Below are 18,972 nucleotides of genomic sequence, written 5' to 3'. Positions count from 1 at the left end.
AGAATAACATCGAAGAAGACTGTGACATTGGGCACCAGGCCGAGGTGGATGCCAGTTCGAGACACCCCAACTGTTTGGTCGTTCGGCATTCCCCTGTCTGTCCATTACTTCGCCGCTGGGCTGATGAAAATATGATCTGTCGTTTGATTGATTGGTAATATAAAAACTTTTAAAATTATGAAAAAAAGAAAGGATATTTAGAAAGGCATTTTTCCATGTGATTTGCGTAGTGAATAATTCGACCTGTGCCACAATGAGTCAATTTTGCCTACCATCGTTAATCATATGATAGTCATTTATAACCGTCACTGCAGCATATAATTTTCGAAGTAAATTAGTAATACTGTTGGAGTCGGAGTTCTCATAAGAGTCGGGGTCGGTACGTTTAAAGACTCAGGAGTTGGAGTCGGTGGTGATATTTACAGACTCCACAGGCCTTGCCATCCTTGTTTTAGATTTCAAAAAGGTCACACCTGTACTATATCCTGACCGTTGAAGGTAGGCAATAGGCGGATATGGCAAAAGTAGTTTATGTCTTAGGGAAACAATCAAATTATTTGCATCATCATAAAAAATAGTTGTAGAAAACAATTTGCAGTAGTCGATATCACCAATATACGGAGATGTCATTTGAAATTTTCAATCCCCAATGTAATGAAGAAGTTGGCTGACTGCGCGATAAGAGCCCCGGTTTTGTCCAAGATAGACTTGAATGGTCGCCATCATGTGACGTTTATTGACTTCGCCAATCTTCCGTAGTCCGTCTAATTCCATTCTCCAAAAATCCTGGGTCGTCCTGACATATTCTTCTTGGTTCTTTCTCTTCTGGTCGATGCGGTATATACGATCAGTCATTTCCTTTCTAAAACAGAAGAAAGCAAGACGGATCGCGACACTTCAGTATACAGTATACAGTATACATTTTCTGCTTGCTCGATCCAGCTTTGTGACTCATCAACTGGGTCGTCCCATTTTTTTATTATATCGCCATCATCTTTGGGTCGATGAGATTAGTCATGTTTAAACGAATGAATTTAAGAATGAATATATAATGAATATTTAATACACGAAGAGACCATATACAACGCTGGATTTCGGGTATAAATAATAATGCATACCGAAGCACTGGTACATCGGAATAATTCATCCGTCTACCGCTCGCTGTTCTTGGCTGAGGAAGGTGAACGAATGGAGGCTTCGGTAAGTGAGTGCTGCCCGCTCTTGGTGGCCGGATGAATTTCTTGGCAACTTCATTATCTGTTTTTGTAAATTCTTGTCTGCAATAGATCACGATGATATTTTAATATTAGCCCAGAGTTAAGCCCATATTCATTTTCCGGTCTCAGGTACAATACATATTAACGCTGTAAATTTATATGCTCAACTTCGATTAGAAATCGCCGTTTTCGAGATAAGCCAAATATAGAAGTAGAAAGCGGAAGATATCCAAGGTACTCAAGCAGTTTGAAGAAATAGTTTTGGCCGAGGCATGTCAGCGACCAAGGCAGAATATTTAACGGCAAGAAGAATATATTCAATTTTCAAGTTTACAATGTTACCGGATGTAAGTGTTCTGCATTGCCATGTTCTCGTGACAATTTCACCCGAAAGTGTTGAAAATCTATCGAATGTGCTAATTTGTACTTCACAAAATCAAAAACGTACAATGTGAACAGTTGGTAAACACCACTCAAGTGGGTCCTACGCCGAAGAGCAAAGCCACTACAGGGTACTTCTTTACTGACTACTACTGTATTTTGGATCACACACTAAGAGACCGTAGACTAGAGGTCGAAGTCTTAGTTAACCCCGTGGGTCGTCATCATCTTTCCAGTCCAACCTGTCAAATGAGCGAAAGAATTCCAATATAGTATGTAACTAGGATTGCATTAAAAAAACATTCTTTCGGCATAACTTGCGAATCTCCAATCGGTCAGCATTAATTGTTTTGAGTATGTCGTATGTCGTTATTATTGGTATACCGTACACTTCAAGTTTGTTGTTGTCATTGTTCACATAAGGATTTCATGGTCCGCAATTTTGTATGTTGCATTAGGGATGGTTTGAACCTCTAAAAGGTTCAGGTTCGTGTGAACGCGAACCTTTTTGAAACATTCTGTGTGAACGCAAATGTGAACCCCATGACGTCACCGGACGTCATATCGCTAATTCTAACCCAGCATTTCAGTGAAGTGATAGCCTATATTAATGTACATTGTACAATAATACCTAGCGACGACCCGGGCCACATAATGTCGCAATGCTGAAGTAAATATTAACGTTTTAAATGTCGCCAAATGTATCATCTGAGGCAGTCAAATGATATATTAACCCCACAAAATCAATATCTTCCGACGCTTTGCCAACAATTTCGACGAGGAGTTGCAAGGGAATATAAGCTTACGCCTTAACCGTCTAGGCCAGATGGTTCTTAACCTTGCCTCCACCCCCAAGGGGCGCTGGTGATTTTGGAGGGGCGGAAACGCTCGGGGGGCGATATGGGGGGCACTGGGATCAGGGGGGGCATATGGGGAGCGCTGAAGAAAAATGGCTTCGCAGTAGATGATGATGTAGTTGTAGGACTTATCCTTAAGGAGTATTCAGAGCAAATTAACATTCTACAAAACATGTCAAATCTCGAAATTTTTGGTCCCGCTACGCGACGACATCGGCTAGATATGTTTTCATAAATGTAGTGGGTTATTATAATTCATATGAAATGGATTGCGCGTACTCTTAGATCGCCAATTTCCCGTTAAAACACTACCGTCACGCTTGCAAGGGTTATTTTCAACAAAATGTTTAAGGGGACTGACGAAGTGCTGTTACGTATGGTTACCATATTCCGGAATCGGAAAAGGTCGACACTTTTTCAAAAGTTTCAGACTTACAATACGTGAGTAAAATCCGGAAAAATGGTAAATTTGCCACAAAATTGCGGTTGATTGACTAAAAAAAGGGTCAACTTTCAGGCTCAACTCCCGAAATACAGTTTTTCGTCTAGATTTTCCGTTGGTTGATTTAAAAAGTCGTCGCTTACGTTCGAACCGCGACTTCCTGTTTAGCATCATTTATGCCCATTTTCACCCGAAACTATCCCCCATCTTAGCTCTAAAAGCTGTCAAGGATGATGAATTGTAATAAAGGAGGACGTTTGGGCGTCCTCGAAGGACATTTTCAAAAACCTGAAAAAGGAGGACAATATGGGGGCGGGGGCACTGGAGCACGATAATTTTTGAAAGGGGGCGCTGGAGGAAAAATGTTAAGAACCACTGGTCTAGGCCAAGCCGACCAATGTAGTCGGCGTCTGAGTATTGCTACATTGATATTACCCCCATTAACTAGTTACACAGCAGTAGCCAACACCCCAATAGCATGGATTTGGTTTTTAGGATACAATAAACATATGAAATCAAGATTGACACAGTATACGCCTGCTCTATTTTTTACATCACACAACGATATCAATTGCATTGAGAGGTTGAATGAGCATCTTTCGCTGTCTACCTCCATGTAGTGTATTTCGCTCTTTATGTGGTGTGATTGCGGGTCAAGCTCAGAGCTAGAGTTGCTAAATATTCGAGCAAACTCTTGTAACAAAGCAAGTAAAATATTTAGATGTCAAGGTGCATGCTCGTATAGTAGGGGAGATGTGGTACCGATGGATCACTGGGACCGAAAATACTTGCAAAATTCTCCATGATAATTCTATGATTACACTCCGTGAATTTGTCTACAATTACATGCTGGCAGAATCTTTAATCACATGCCAAAAAATTCGACCTGCGTGAGTTATGGGGTCTGTGACGAATGATTTACGTTTTAGGGGGTATAAAGTAAATTTGGATCGACATTTGCATTTTTCTATATCACCTTTCAGACTAACAATTCCGCCATAATTTTTGATGTGATGTATAGGGCATGTATCAGGGTATATAGTGAGACATATTTTTTGAATCAATGACACCCTCGAGTGGACTATTTTCAATTCAATTACAATATTTGTGGGGTGGGGGACCTATGGTACCAAAGCCAAATCAAGCATAATAGATGGACCAACCACCAAAAGCGCACAAGTACAACACACGCGCGTCCACGTCGTCCAAATATCATATGATCGACCGAAAAGATCATCGCTCCATCAAATATGCCGGACCTGATGTGTGGAACAGTATCCCGCCGGCCATCCGACAGTCGACGAGCATGTCCACATTCAAGTCGAAATACAAGCAATTACTACTAAATAAATACAGTCCATCCTCAAGATTGCCGGACCACGACTGACCTATCGATCTCGCTTCCCATGACATGCCGCCCTATTTCTTGTCGCATTCTTCTTCTATACTATCTTCTTTACTTTCATTCAGTGTGCATGCCTCCTCTTTACATCGCCTAGGCCAAGGTGGGTGTCAGATTCCATAGACTACTCCTTGTCGCTTCGACATCTTCCTGTCTTTTCATTGTATCGCATTTTTGTGGTGTATTGAACTGATAAAATTGCTAATAAACCAATGATGATGAACCAATCACTTACCAACTGAAACTCGCCTACATATATATAGGCTGTGAATCATAGTTACCTGTGGTGTTTTATCGCTATTACGAGGTATTTGAAAGTCAAAATGTCGATTTGCGGGTAATATGTATGTGGCATTAATTTTGTAAGTTTGGGCGTAAATCAAAACATGTTTTTATGCCAACATTTGAGTTGATATAATCTATTTTATTCTTGAAGGTCGCGACGAAACATTCTTCATTGGCTTGCTGTAGCTTAGATTATAGTACACAACAAAACAAGTTAACAAATTTGAGTTTTTGAGCATACGTCTTATAGGTCCCATGGTCGTGTGCCTTTGGACCCACCGGGTGGGGACCGATGACACGCTCGAGCAACAAATTTTAAACGTTTATAAATATTTTTTGAAAAGGCGGATATTCATGTAAATGTCCGCGATAGGTAGAGCTTGAATCGAAGTGTTGAGACAGCAAAAGATCTGCTATTCTCGGCTGAAGATTTTAGGGCCAGAGATCATTTTGCAATTTTTGATCCATCGGTACCACATCTCCCCTATTGATACTTTTATGCTACCAGCGCCATGCATATAGTGGCCCGCTGTTGAAATGCAATAAATTTCAACCAAAGATGTTATAATGAAATGAAAATTGTAATATATGTGAAAAGGTTCACAGTGCAGAACCTACCAAGTTTCGTTTGTAAACCTGAACCACTAAATTTCTGAGGTTCACACACAGAACGCGAACTTGAACCTCACGTTCACACCACCCCTATGTTGCATTATAAATAACCATTTCTGTTTTCATTTTGTAATTAATCAGGATTAGTCACGATTACATTCATTTTGCTTGATCCTTGGACACATATTGGAACACAATATACCGATTGCGATGAGAAAGCCTCAAGAGAGTACAATTTTCTTATTTACAGTGACTTCATTTGCATGTTCAATATAGCGGAGTAAGGAATCGCGAAATTACGATCGGTGCCCGCTGCTAACAGGGCCATATAAAGTGAATAAGCAGCAGCGGTCAAACTGTGTTCAACTAAGCATAACCAAATATCAACTATGTTGCAATTTGAAACTATAGGCAGATGGTGATCATTATCCTACTCCTGTGGGATAGTCGTGTGCGGTGTGTATTGATAACCTGACATACGGCATGGCGGCGGTTCTTTCAATAATACTACTACATCGAATATCTATTTATTAAGTGTGGATATTTTGTTACGCAATGACGAGCAAAGGTGCTACTTATAATAATGAGCAGTATAGAGTTTGAAAATCCGACGTTTCCGTTATCAATAACCTGGCCAATTCCTTGTTAGCGAACATTCATATAGTCATTGCACAATTAAAGTGTAATCGTTCTTTTTTCCATGAAATAGATTACATATGTGGAATAATAGATTGCGATTACGTTTACTTCGGATTTTTTTCTCTAAGTGTGAGTGCGATTATGATTACTTGAAAATGCATGATCTTACAAGGTACAAACGATTACGATCACAAGTCACGATTACCCCATGTCTGATAGAGACACCATGCGCTATTTCCGTAGCCAGTTTTATCATAAATGTGGTTTAGTATGCCTACTTTTCCGACTATAGAAGCAATCAACCCGCGATAGCTGCCAGTCGGACATTTGACATGCTACAAAACTGATGATAAAATGTATAAAAATTTAACAAACTTTGATTTAATTTTACAGTGTTGAACCAACGTAGTGCTACTCCTGGTTTTGGGTTTATTTAGGCCTACTCCTGACCAGTAATATTATTTTAGGCTACTGATCATGCCATTGTCCAAGTCCGAATTTTCGAGCAGGAAAATATCAATATGATTTTTTTTGTCATAGTACTGGAAATATGTACATCGCCGAGCGACCGTAAACATGGTTCACTAACTGCCGTAACTGGCAGCTTATCATGCATTTACATAACTACATAACTTGTTAAGTGTGAAATCCTGCATATACCCCCATAATATCCATTGACTGAATTGCACATTATATGCTGTCCAAGTGTCCAATAATGTGATGATACACCCTAAGCCGCGTAAAACGGCTTAAGAAAATACGGTGGTGAATCTGAGCTTATGACAAAAAATGTTACGCTCAAGACTTGATGAAATAATGACAACCTTTTGTAACGTTTTCGCAGATATTAACAGACTCTAGCACTGTGTTGCAAAATCTTGTCCGGGGCCTCACGAATCGATCAGTACTCACTCGTCATCCAATGTGCTGCCGACAGTTGCAGCGAGAGTCCTGTTGTCAATTGGTTTCTTGATATCGATCGCTGCTGCCATTGCGATTATCTCATATTTTAATGGAAAGAAATTTAATTAAAATTCTGAAAGATCCAGTATTTTTTTATATTTAGGTTAGCTTTGATTTCAGTGAGATTGTACCATCGCTAGACATTTGGTGCTAAGTATAAGCCAATGATCATACAATAGGCTTACCATACGTCCTCTTTTAAGAGGATTTGTCCTCTTTTTTGACTTTTTTGAAAGTGTCCTCGGAGGACGGCCTTTTGTCCTCTTTTTTCAGATTTTGTCCTCTTTTTTGAAAATTTAGGTCAAATTTAGAGCAAATTGCGAGTGCTATGCCGTAAATTGGTACAGAAGTGACGCTCCGGAGGGTATATCGGAGCGAAAAACGCTATATTGAACTCCGAGCGGAAAGATGACCTTTTTTTTAGTCATCCTCCTAGCAATGCGGAGAAAAAAACGGTATTTTGAGCTCTGAGCGCGAACTGATGACCTTTTTTTTAGTCAACCAGTCACAAAGTGGGAAAAACTCACCGGTTTTTGAGAATTCTACTCCAGTTTTGCAAGTCTCAAATTTCTGAAAAAGTGTCCTCTTTTTAGATTTCCAAAATATGGTAAGCCTATCATACAAGAGCATTACAAAGGTAACATATACAGATTGTAGGTTGTACAGTACAATGTACAATGTACGTACACTCGTATAGCTATACGTAGCTGGTATGATAGCGTATCCGTGCTTCTACTGATGGCAATTTCGAAATTAACACGCACTAGTTTTACACATCTATACTGACTTCACAATGCACTTTCATATATCCCCTCGTGTACGCATATCGGTACACGCCAACAGACAATCGACTGTTTCCATGCTACGAAAACTTGAGCAAATTTTGGCTCACGTTACATTGCATAAATCAATACAGTAAGTTCCTTCCTCCATGTCATATATCGCTTATCAAAATAAAAGACATCTTTAACCCACACCATTTAGCCTATTGTCTCCATTGTGCCACCCGTTATATATGGAATGTTTAGAAAGCTTATCTTTTCTTCCTTTGTGTCCAGTATACGCCCGGAGTGAAAAGCCATCGCCTGTCTGATGTTACATTCGGGACACGTTATGCTTTTATAAAAACACCCATAGAGATCATCGTACCGTTTCTGGTTTAACATGGATTTCCTTTGATTTGTACTTGTACCCAGATCTGCCTCATCGAATATGAAACAGCATGAACTGGGTTATTTGCCATCGTACCACGAGCCTCAGGTCAACGTGTTCATTTCAGGTTACCGTGTAACGTCATTGTTTCAGACCCGGTTTGGTCTGTCTTATTCTGTTATAATCGACAGCAATTACACTTTCTACTTACACAGAACATATCCAATGTTATTTGGTTACATCTTGTTGGAAATGTCCAGAAAATAAGTAGGCCTATCATGAAATCATGAAACATTGACATCGCAAATTTAAAGTGGCAGTGCGCTCTAAATATCATGCGGTCCCAAATTAATGTTGAAGGTGGGAGAAAATTTTCGTCAGCACCCATTTTCCCAACAAGCCAATGTATTTGAACTGCAGCTAAAACATTTTCACGAAACGTAGGCTACTATCCCAATCTAGGTAAGCCTATCTCTGTGGTGTCGAGTTCGCGAATCAATCGTCTTAACCCTTCGCGAAATATATGTCACGCGCTTCTTCAATGCTGCACTTTTTCGATGTGATTAAGACAGAGTAGAAATCTTACATAGCTGCCAGGCGATATTATGAAGGAGCTCTGTCTTTCGAACCACGGTTAGCTGCGCTAAGTGGGCGTAAGGTACCAGCGAACATAGAAGGTCGTTCCGTTCGCAATAGAATTCTCGCCTTTCTCCTGAATAGGCTCATCGTCTTTGATAGGCTGATGTCGACAGAAAAATACGTCCAAAGCAGATGTAATAATATAAACAACACCACGATGAGTGCATATTAGAATTAGGTTGCAAGTTTATAATTCAAACACAATTTGGGAATTTCGACCAGATTTATAGCCGGACAAGGATTTTAAATTATAAGCTCTCTCTTATATATTCGAGGTTATCGTTGCATAAGATGTTTATTAATTTGAACATTGAGATTAGTATATGCGAAAGTAGAATATATAGACTTGAATTTATAAACACGAAACTAGCCAAACCCTGCATCACATGCCTTTATGACATAACAATTCATCGAAAGACGGAAACGAAATGAAAAAAATCTCAAAACTATGCAATCTCAGATTGCATCCGAATAGAAGATATACCTGCCATGGGGGCCGGTTGCTCATCTGCGAACGTGAGATCTAAGAACCAAACTGGAACAATATCAGGTACACATTCACACATATTCATCAGTCCATTGTAGGCTTATTTACTAATTCGTGGGCAGTGAGCAATGAGCATCGGCAATATTTTTCAGGATCGCAGGCTCGATTCGATAATGATGACACCAAAAACTGGAATGCCGTCATGACGGAGGAAATCGGTCGCATGCTGGTGGTTGGGACATCCGACACCGATCAAAGCAACCTGCCAGAATCTGAAAAGTGCTCCGATTTTTTGTCTGAAATGGCTGAGAATCTCTTTCTGGTAAAGTGATGGCCTCCAAAATTCTTTCTTACGCTATATTTATCTTATCTGGAACAACCAACATTATTGTGATATTAATAGTATTACAAAAGTAGTAATGGTGCTTATCTCCCAAATGGGTCTGGTGCGCCACGGTCTGTAATTTCCTTCTAGTATAGGTCACTTTGAGACGTAATTTTTCTTACGGATAAAAAATTAAAGGAGTATACGAGATGATATCACAAATTCGGCCCCAGGTGTTATTAGTTCGAGCAGGACTAAGAGGTTATAAGACGTGAATTGGATGTGAAAACCAACATAGTCCAGCCTGGAACAAGGCGTCATTTCATATTCTGATTATATTTGTATTAATGCACTCGCCTTTCAAACCTGCAATGCTGCTTTTAGTTGCGGGAATTCATTACATAGTACATATATATGCTGTTTGTCAAGCAAAAGGATATAGCTTTTCGATAAGTCGACGTAATAAGCTAGAAATTTTTCGAATTAGGTATTTATAATGCTTGTTAAGGCTGAAAAGAACGATACCATTACTCGAATCCGAATAGAATTGATTCGACTCAAATATAGTGAAAGACGATTTCGTCACGCACCGAAATTACACGCCCCTTGCCATGCCCTGAGATTTATATCACCAACGTCAATTATAGTTTCTATACTTTTTCCCGTCGTAGAAGCCCTGAAACCATCGATTAGTCATATCACACTCACAGTTCACACTGTCACAGCCTCCAAAGCATGTCCAACAAAGCCGCGCACAATAGTGGGAATGACATTTCTATTCAGTCGTGATCAGCCCACGGTATGGGTTAGGGTAGATAGATATCGTCGAAAAAACGTCATATGATCTTAATGTGGTGTCTGCCATTACTTTCTTTGTGATCGCATGACAGGTACATATTTGAACTCTCCACGTGATCGCTAGTTTTATAACGTGATAATAAGCGAATCACTCAGGCATACTCAATCCTGCCCGGTTCCTATTATTACAAACGACAACCTACTTATATGCAGTAAAATTTGATCTTTTCAAGGAAGAGAAAAGCTGGAGCGTGAAGAAAAATGGTAAATTTCGGCCTTTCGAAGTCCCTTCACATCCAATCCCTCTCGAGGTGGACGAAGAAAATACAAGGCGCAGGTTGATGAAACGAAGAAACGCCCGAACAGCAACGGAACATGCCGCTGCTCGCTTGCAGCAGGAAAATGGATCGGCCGATAACGAGGAAAGAGAGGAGATGAGGTAAGCACAGTGCGAGCTATAGTGGATTTGCAGTCAGAACTCCAACAATTGTTATGGTATACTGTAGTGGCGGTTTCCCACGGATATTTCTGGACAGTGGCACCTTGGCGCTCCAGCATAAATGAGTATGTAATCAAATATCGTGTGATATCGAAGTCACGCATCCCACCGCTTCTTAACCCGTCTGCGAAACCTATGCAACTAACGGTAACTAAACCGCCTTGGTTCAGTTCCTTCATGATATCGACTGACAAATATGTAAAATCCTTTCTCGGTGTGTCTGCGTTATCGCGTCGAGAATACAAACCAATGAAGTAATCAGTGCCAGAATTTTCGTACAGGGTTAATGAGCGACGTTGCTTGACCTCGATACCACAGAGATAGAGAGTGTGGCATGGTACATTTACGAAAATCTTTTAGCTGCATACGAATACGGTGGCTTTCTGACGATGATGCCTGTTGTCATTATTTTCCACACTATCATCTTAAATTTGAGATGACATCATATTTAGAACGCAGTGCCCGTTTAACGCAGGCTTTAACCGAGCGAGATAGTGTAATGGTTAAGCGTCCGGCTTCTCGAGCGGTAGGTCGTGGGTTCGATCCCCGGCCGGGTCATACCAAAGACCCGAAAATTGGTATCCGCAGCTATCCTGCTAGGCGCTCAGCAATCACGGATAGCATGGAGGAGAAAAAAAAACGGGGGCGCAGACTAGATGACCTCATGGGGCCGTATCGCAACTCCGTCGTCAAAGCATCTCGATGGTGCAGGCGAAAAAGAATATCATCTCTCTCTCTCTCTTTGGATGCGTTGAGATTTATTAACAGCAAATCTCATACGTGTGTTTCGGCAGCACAACATCGACTTCCGGATTTACAAATGTCGCAGATAACATTTATTATATGTGTGGCGAAGATAACAAGTAGTAAAATTCCGTTATCTATACATTTATCAGTCAAAATATCACAAGGTTTAGTAGAGGGTACACCCTATAGGTGCTTAAGTGTACAGTAAAATCACGCTGTAGAAACATCCCACATTGATGATAATTGTATAATGTACAATTTTACACAGTAATGAAACTTATTTTTCAGCTCGGCAAATCTTCATCAATCGGACCCCGCAAAGCCAAGCCCGCTCACGACTATCGTAGAAACAGGAATCGGTTCTACCGAAAGTAAACACGACTACGATAGGAACATTATCTTCCGGAGGGTGTATATTTCTTCCAGAGACAACGAGGAATTTTTAGAGGTAGGCTTAACAGGTCGTATGCTGCCCGTCCCTGCGCTAACCGAAAAGAACATGTTTCTTATTCGCCTTATGCCCATATTGTTATGGATAATCCGGATGTGTGTAAATCCCTTGCTAGGCATTAGGCTAATGATACCCGCTACATATCTCGGTCGCATCAACGTACTTGACTACACAACCTTTTATTATATTCAGGAAATCAGCGACTTGGCATTGAGTTTGGTCCATGTCCTCTTTACGCGTCAGTTCTACATGCACATGTCACGGCAATCATATTCGCAACTACTCTCTGACTTTCTCGTAGAGACTACCGGGAAGCATTTAGGAAGCCCTTCATACCCAGGTATATATGGATAATGGATATAGCTCAGCAACATCTGATAAAGAAGCATGAGCAATTAGCATGGGCAATTGAGCGTGATAGCCATGGAAGCAAATGCGCCCCATTTAAAGTACTAGCATTCAAGTTTGTGATGCAATGGTCACAATGACCCAAGTACTCGAAACTGAATAGAGTGTTTATGTCCAGTCCATTGTCCATCTATTTTTGTTCATAAGATTACTACGTAAGGTTGCATTTTTGACAGATTTCTTCGATCCCATAGCAGAAGCGGTCGTGACTCCGCGGGATGCTCAGGGATGTATGGTCACAATGAGGGAGGGCTTAGTAACGATTGTTGACTCCGAAACTTTGGAAGACCAAATGCTGCCATCAGTCAGCCGCGAGGCATTCATAAAGAACAGGAATCTTCTCTACGCCCTGGTGGCAGATGGACCACTGTGCGATTGAATTTACAGGGGTCTATTAGACACCGCGATCGCGACAAATAGGCTTAGAACACGCATCGATCACCACCTCAGAGTGAAGGTCGAGCGAATGATCGTTTGATGTTGGAAGTTTCGTAATTGCAGAAGAATCTAACCAATAATGTTTCATATTATAGCATCGATATTTTTACCATACCATCTACTTACCTTTGGCCTCAACATCACAGACTGGGTTTAAAAATGACAAATCATTAACCTTTCATCATGGCCTCGCCCAATGTTTCCGCTAATTTTTCACGAGTCTGTACGCACTCACCAACTCACTGCGCAGTTCCTTGGACAACAGTGCGTAGCCTAACGACTAAAAAAAGTCATCACTTCGGATTTTTTGTACACAGCGTAGAGAGATTTTCTGTGCGCAGAGATCGTGCCAGCACTGCGAAATTGCGCACGTGCGCAGCTTAGAGGGAACATTGGTCTCACCTTTCGCTGAACTAAAGGAGAAAGCCTACAATTAATGAAAATACGTTCCGTAGTGCATAGACCCCCCAATTATGCTATTTGCAATAACTGTCTCACTTACGTCAGTCCTGCTATAAGTCGGGAGCTGATTTATCAGAATTAGAACGCACAGGCCTGGTTGAAATTACCTTTGACGAAGGACCCGGTAATCAGAACAGTCATGATGCCGAGTTCATTTTCAGGAAATCATTTTGCTACCGAAGGCTATCTTACCTCAAGTCAAAATTCCGATTACATCGTTTGCTGAATGAGGTATCCGAGTCAGAGGCGATGAAGGATCCAATGCGAACGAAGCGGAGAGATTTTTATAACATCCGAAAGGTCTGGGACATCAATATTCAAATGAATTGGCAATAATTATGACAATTTAGTAGACTATCTATAATATGCATACCATTAGGCGATAACTTATATATAAAGATGGTTTTCAATTTTTAGGTGGACACACACATCCATGCCGCAGCATGCATGGCACAAAAACACCTACTTGGCTTTATCAACGGCAAAATGCGAACTGAACCGGAAAAGGTTGTCTTGAAAAGAAGCGGGGTATCCATGTCATTGAAGCAGGTATATATACGCGAGGAGACAACGTACATTCACACGACCTTAGGCCGCATGTATTAACCTGTTCTAAACTTGGGCTACGGTTGCAAGTTGTACCAGACATTCAATCCATGGTTGTCCTGGTTAGTGCGAATTTTCCTATCTCTGATACGGCCGTATACTAATCAGGAACCTCTTGGCTGCTTTCGCATTAAGACTGGCTGTGACTGTATTTCGATGTTGGTTTATGTCGTCAGGTTTTTGACCATCTGAAGTTGGACCCTCAGTTCCTAAACGTCGACTCTTTGGATGTGCACGCTGTAAGTCATATTTGCAGATAACAATCGACTATTTTTTTTTAATTTGGCATTGTACTTATTCAGAACAGACAAACGTTTCAACGTTTCGATCGCTTCAACAACCTTTACAGCCCGATGGGTGCTTCGGAACTTCGGGAAATTTTTCTCAAAACAGAGAACGCGACCGGAGGAGAGTATTTCGCTCAGATAATAAAGGTTATTAAAAAATGATATAGATATTAGCAAATTTTTCTCATTTACATCACTTGATCTTGCTTCGACACGATTCAGATAGTGGAGTTATCTAACCTTGTGATGTGTACTTCTACTGATTTGACCATTTATTGTCCACGTGGCGCACCGGACCATTTGGAAGTAACATCGATAGAAGTTATAATTAATAATCAGGGTTTTGACCAAGTCACGAGGCTCCGAGTCACAAGTTAATCTGACTTTTATATTTTTGACTCGAGTGAAGTCGAGTCATTTTCAATTCACCACCGAGTCAAGTCCGAGTCCAAGTCAGCGAGTTGAGGGTCGAGTCCGAGTCCAAGTCATTATGTTGACCACTCAGTTTCCAGTTAAAGGCTTGTTAAATCCACTTTTTATAACTCTGTTTGGTGATATCGAATGGTTGGCATTTATAATATACTAATTTTCCTCACTTTTAGCAGTTTCCAATCGCATTTTCAAGTACCAGTACGAATAGACGAAATCCCAATAGTGTCGTTACTTTACTATTCTTCGAAATTACAATGAAATGTCGGTATTGGCCGTCTGATTCTCGAGTCATATGACTTGTCCAATACACAGATTGACTCGAGTCGACTCGAGTCATTTCCGTATTTTGAGAGTCGAGTCGAGAGTCGAGTCATCAGAAAATCGTGATTCGAGTCATTACAGGCCTGCTAATAATTATATATTCGAAACCCCACGGCACCATTCTCATATTTATACTTGCTGGAACTTGAAGTCGCGGAATAGAGATACGCTATAATGGTTTATCAGTATATGCAGTGTATGTAAGTCCTATATACACCTATCTGTAGGGGAGCCTCATAGTCAATGTGAAAATTGTAAATTCGCAAGTTAACCTACGGCACCCGTCGCCATTTGTGATATTTTGTACTATCCGCATGACATTTGCATTCCAGCAAGTCGAGGAGAATTTGAGCGACCAAAAGTACCAACACTTGGAGTTGCGAATTTCAATTTACGGTAAAAGTTCGGACGAGTGGCAGAACCTGGCGGATTGGTTCAACAAGCACAATCTCGAAAGTCAGCACATCCGCTGGCTGATCCAAGTCCCACGGCTTTAGTGAGCATACTGGATAATTTCGATTTTAATATATTGTCGATGCTTGAGTGCCATCGGTATTGAACAATTCAGGCAGTTCGTTGTCGTGGCCAATTTGATCAACCAATTTTCAATATTGTGAAAATACTGTTGCGCTTTGTTACTTCTATATATACAATGTACATCCTTGCCACAGTGACGTATACAAAGCCAAGGGAGTGATATCAACGTTTCAAGAAATGCTCGAAAATGTCTTCAGACCAGTCTTCGAGGCGACTTTATGGCCAAACAAGAACAAAAGCATACATTTATTTCTCAGGTAAAGAAACTCTTCCATAGATATGATTCATAGTGCAAAACTATAATGCACTTTCACATAACGTTGAAATGGTATATAGATTATGGTAATATAATTTAAAATAAAGTATTCACTGTCCTGTGCACTTGTGCAGGCACGTTATCGGATTTGATAGCGTCGACGATGAGTCAAAGGCGGAACCTGGGTTTTTGAAGAAATCTTCTCCCACGCCAGACTGTTGGGGCAGAGACACAAATCCCTCGTATGCGTATTACATATACTATATGTTTGCTAACATCTCAAGACTGAACAATCTTCGAAAGTGAGTAAAAACGGCAATATTATCACTTTGGCCATTTTTTGCGGTACTATGACTGTCTTCTCCGCTTTAGCGCGAAAGGGATGAACACATTTTCGTTGCGACCCCATTGCGGAGAAGCGGGGCATCACGACCATCTTTTGACAAGCTTTCTACTAGCAGACAACATATCTCACGGACTTGTTCTGAAAAAGGTAATCTTGCATCTTGTCATCGGTACTGAAATAATGCTGAAGGTATGAAAGAAACTTTTCGTTCGCATTTTCGTGAGATGAGCTCTTCCGTGGTGGAAACCGATAGTCATGCAAAGTTTTGCTTTGTGATTGACCTCTGTCCGAGCAATTGGACATGCCACTATCCACTATAGCCTACAATACGATTTCTATTACGATTTCAACGTCTATTTCAGATACCCGTTATGCAGTATCTGTTCTACCTTTCACAAATGGGTATCGCGATGTCACCGCTCAGTAACAACCATCTATTTCTGGAATACAATAAAAATCCATTTCCCGACTATTTCGCGCGGGGATTGAATGTTTGCTTGTCGACTGACGATCCTCTGCAATTCCATTTCACTATGGAACCGCTAATGGAAGAATACGCAGTAGCAGCACAAGTAAGATATAGTGGTAATAACTAACAGAGTGCTTCTGATTTTATCGGAATACTCAAAAGTAGGATTTGCCTGTACCACACTACTTACCCAGGTACACTTACGTTTTTTAGAATACTTCCCCTTCCACTTCAAATTTATTTAGCCAAAACTATTGATTTTTTACACTTTGGACTTTGGAAGGTGAAAGCACTTTTGTGAAAATGTATACATCACTTTTGTGAGTGAAATTATCATAGGAACCGCTCCAAATAGCATAGCAGCATGCAAATAGTGTCGGTGCAACTGAATATACTTTAGGATCTTGCACCTATTTTTAATGTCATATAATAGTCATTTTGCGTTAATCGTGAAGTGACATCTTGCAATTTAAATAGGTTCCTTGTGGTACAGAATTTGAATATTGCAACGAACAACACATTCATATTCGCAATTTATTTACTATAAGCTTTTCAACTGACCCTCATCGGTAGTGGCCGTCAGTATAATACGGAGATTGCAATTCGAAATATAAAGATGAATTAGGTAGTGTGACGTAAGAATGGTATAACAACAACAACGAGAGAATTCACGAAACGAGAGCGTTAAGCAAAAATGCAATAAGTGCAATACAAATCGGCTATTATATATAGCCAGAGACGCAACACTAATGAAATACACGGAGAGAATGCAATTTCGAAAGCAGCAATACCTCCGACAATTAAAACTTCTAAAAGGATGCGATTCTTAGCCAAATCTACTTTAGTAAACTACTTACTTGAGCACATTTCAGACCTTGCATTTTCTACTTCTAATTGAAGTAGTTTCGACATATATTTCTAAATTGCTACTACTCATACTCATACTCTTGAGTATAAATTTTTATCGCTGCGTCTACGTCTACATGAGTATCAACTTTGATGATATTTTGAGCATAGATATTTCATTTCGTAATACGGTTAGTACAAGCATTGCGAATACGCTATCCTGGCTCAACGCTATAGGTGTCCCCTGACCACATGATCGGAGGCATCTATAGCAACCAACTACTTATATTCTTTCGGAGTAAACTTGCTAAATTTACAGTCTCCATTGTTTTATAGGTATGGAAGCTTAGTGTATGCGACATGTGTGAAATAGCACGCAATAGCGTCGTAATGAGCGGGTACTCACATGCCGAGAAGAAAAGATGGCTCGGTGATTTATACAGGTACCCTTTTACATATTCGAATAAGCTCGATTGTCTTTCCGAGCTCGAAAATATACGTAATAAAAATGTCATTTTGCGGACATCGATATCATCTTCCAATTCTCGATCGGAAAATCTGGCGTGTATCTGTAACTCATGGGTCTCAAACTCAAATGTGCTCGCACGCCACTTTCAAAGTGTGCGATGACGCCGCGGGCCGCAGCATTAATCATGGGGGCATTCAATGTCTTCCACGGGTCATGCTTTATCATCAGAATTTCATATCATCAGTTTTCTAATCTAAAAAGAGGAAATGCGGCACTTAAATATTGTTAAATACTTGTAAATCCAGACTGATCCAACTGATATCTAATCTCTTTCAATAATTTGATTCATTCTTCTGTGGTATATTAGGATCGCAGTAACCAGACAATGAAATCCGTGCTAAAAAAAGGCCTCAAAACGTATAAATGAGAAGTGGATTTCTTGATTTGTCAAAACTCAAAAGGCAGATGGTGTTCGATGATTTTGCTGTTGTCAATAATATAATTTCTGCATGCACATATCTATGTATGAAATGTGTTTCGATGTAGAGTATAGTATGGCTTCCTACATTAGTCACGTGCATTATATGGCTACAAGGTCACATTTAGGTCCATTTCTTTGTCTATTTCTCCTCCGCGTGCACCGCATCCGACTTTGTCCTCGGACTTCAACCTTATCTCATTCTAGTCCTGCAACTTCCAACATATCCCATTTTATCGAATTATGTAGCTTAGGCGTCGTTCGCTATAGGTGTTTACGTGCTGAGTGAGGCAGTGGTGATACTCATATGCGACAGACACCATATTCCACGTATTGTCTGTTCGGCATAGGCTCGGTCCGGTGAGTTCTTATTTGATAGACTCTTCCGCGATTGCCCGTGATCGGGTTGGCTTGGGGGTATGATTCGGTCAAGCACTATTATGGGGTGGGTCATCATCCTTCACAAATAGAGACAATGATCGAGAATAAAAAAACATGGTCGCCATCACCACTTTTTACTTTTAAGATCAAGCGGAGCGGGGAGTAACGATGTGAGCCGAACGAACGTTCCAGACATAAGAATAGCCTATAGGCACGAGACGCTTTGCGACGAACTTGCTCTTCTACGCAATGCCATAGCGCGAGTCAAGAATGCCCAGTCGAATCCTTCTAAGAACTGACGGGAATAAACTAATGTTCATCGAATTGAGTGAGGTGTATA

The 18,972-nt window shown here is 40.5% G+C and overlaps 2 protein-coding genes across 3 annotated transcripts; one reads left to right on the top strand and one right to left on the bottom strand.

Annotated features, from left to right (window-relative positions):
- Positions 1–514: 514 nt before the first annotated feature.
- On the bottom strand, positions 515–6,899 carry LOC145439109 (uncharacterized). Its single transcript, XM_080316591.1, has 3 exons — positions 6,748–6,899; positions 1,119–1,277; positions 515–862 (listed from the first exon to the last, which is right to left on the bottom strand). The coding sequence occupies exons 1-3, from the start codon at positions 6,825–6,827 to the stop codon at positions 640–642; spliced, it is 462 nt and encodes a 153-aa protein (XP_080172717.1). The 5' UTR covers positions 6,828–6,899; the 3' UTR covers positions 515–639.
- A 2,088-nt stretch (positions 6,900–8,987) lies between these two features.
- On the top strand, positions 8,988–18,956 carry LOC145439102 (AMP deaminase 2-like). 2 transcript variants are annotated; one of them, XM_080316583.1, is made up of 17 exons: positions 8,988–9,139; positions 9,229–9,398; positions 10,433–10,638; positions 11,734–11,893; positions 12,089–12,236; positions 12,481–12,673; positions 13,366–13,504; positions 13,622–13,753; positions 13,987–14,049; positions 14,113–14,244; positions 15,183–15,346; positions 15,522–15,644; positions 15,778–15,945; positions 16,016–16,136; positions 16,352–16,561; positions 17,641–17,747; positions 18,778–18,956. In XM_080316583.1, exons 1-17 carry the CDS (start codon positions 9,079–9,081, stop codon positions 18,929–18,931), a joined length of 2,451 nt encoding a protein of 816 aa, XP_080172709.1. In that variant the 5' UTR covers positions 8,988–9,078; the 3' UTR covers positions 18,932–18,956. The 2 variants fall into 2 exon arrangements, with proteins under 2 accessions (XP_080172709.1, XP_080172710.1); XM_080316584.1 differs by lacking the exon at positions 8,988–9,139 and having other exon boundaries at positions 9,257–9,398; positions 10,437–10,638.
- Positions 18,957–18,972: the final 16 nt, after the last annotated feature.

The sequence above is a fragment of the Botryllus schlosseri genome, chromosome 5, assembly GCF_051294905.1.
Source record: "Botryllus schlosseri isolate E-star chromosome 5, Bs_hap1, whole genome shotgun sequence".
Classification (NCBI taxonomy): Eukaryota; Metazoa; Chordata; class Ascidiacea; order Stolidobranchia; family Styelidae; genus Botryllus; species Botryllus schlosseri.
This window is presented reverse-complemented; position numbering and strand designations above follow the sequence as displayed.

Bases quoted from the DNA above. Each gene is read 5' to 3' on its own strand.
- LOC145439102 (XM_080316583.1), top strand. From the start codon at position 9,079: ATGGGGGCCGGTTGCTCATCTGCGAACGTGAGATCTAAGAACCAAACT. The intron at 12,237-12,480 runs GTATATATGGAT...CATTTTTGACAG, and splicing joins AGGAAGCCCTTCATACCCAG to ATTTCTTCGATCCCATAGCA. The intron at 13,754-13,986 runs GTATATATACGC...TTATGTCGTCAG, and splicing joins TATCCATGTCATTGAAGCAG to GTTTTTGACCATCTGAAGTT.
- LOC145439109 (XM_080316591.1), bottom strand. From the start codon at position 6,827: ATGGCAGCAGCGATCGATATCAAGAAACCAATTGACAACAGGACTCTC. The intron at 1,278-6,747 runs GTGAGTACTGAT...GATCTATTGCAG, and splicing joins GGCAGCACATTGGATGACGA to ACAAGAATTTACAAAAACAG. The intron at 863-1,118 runs GTATGCATTATT...CTTCTGTTTTAG, and splicing joins TCCGATGTACCAGTGCTTCG to AAAGGAAATGACTGATCGTA.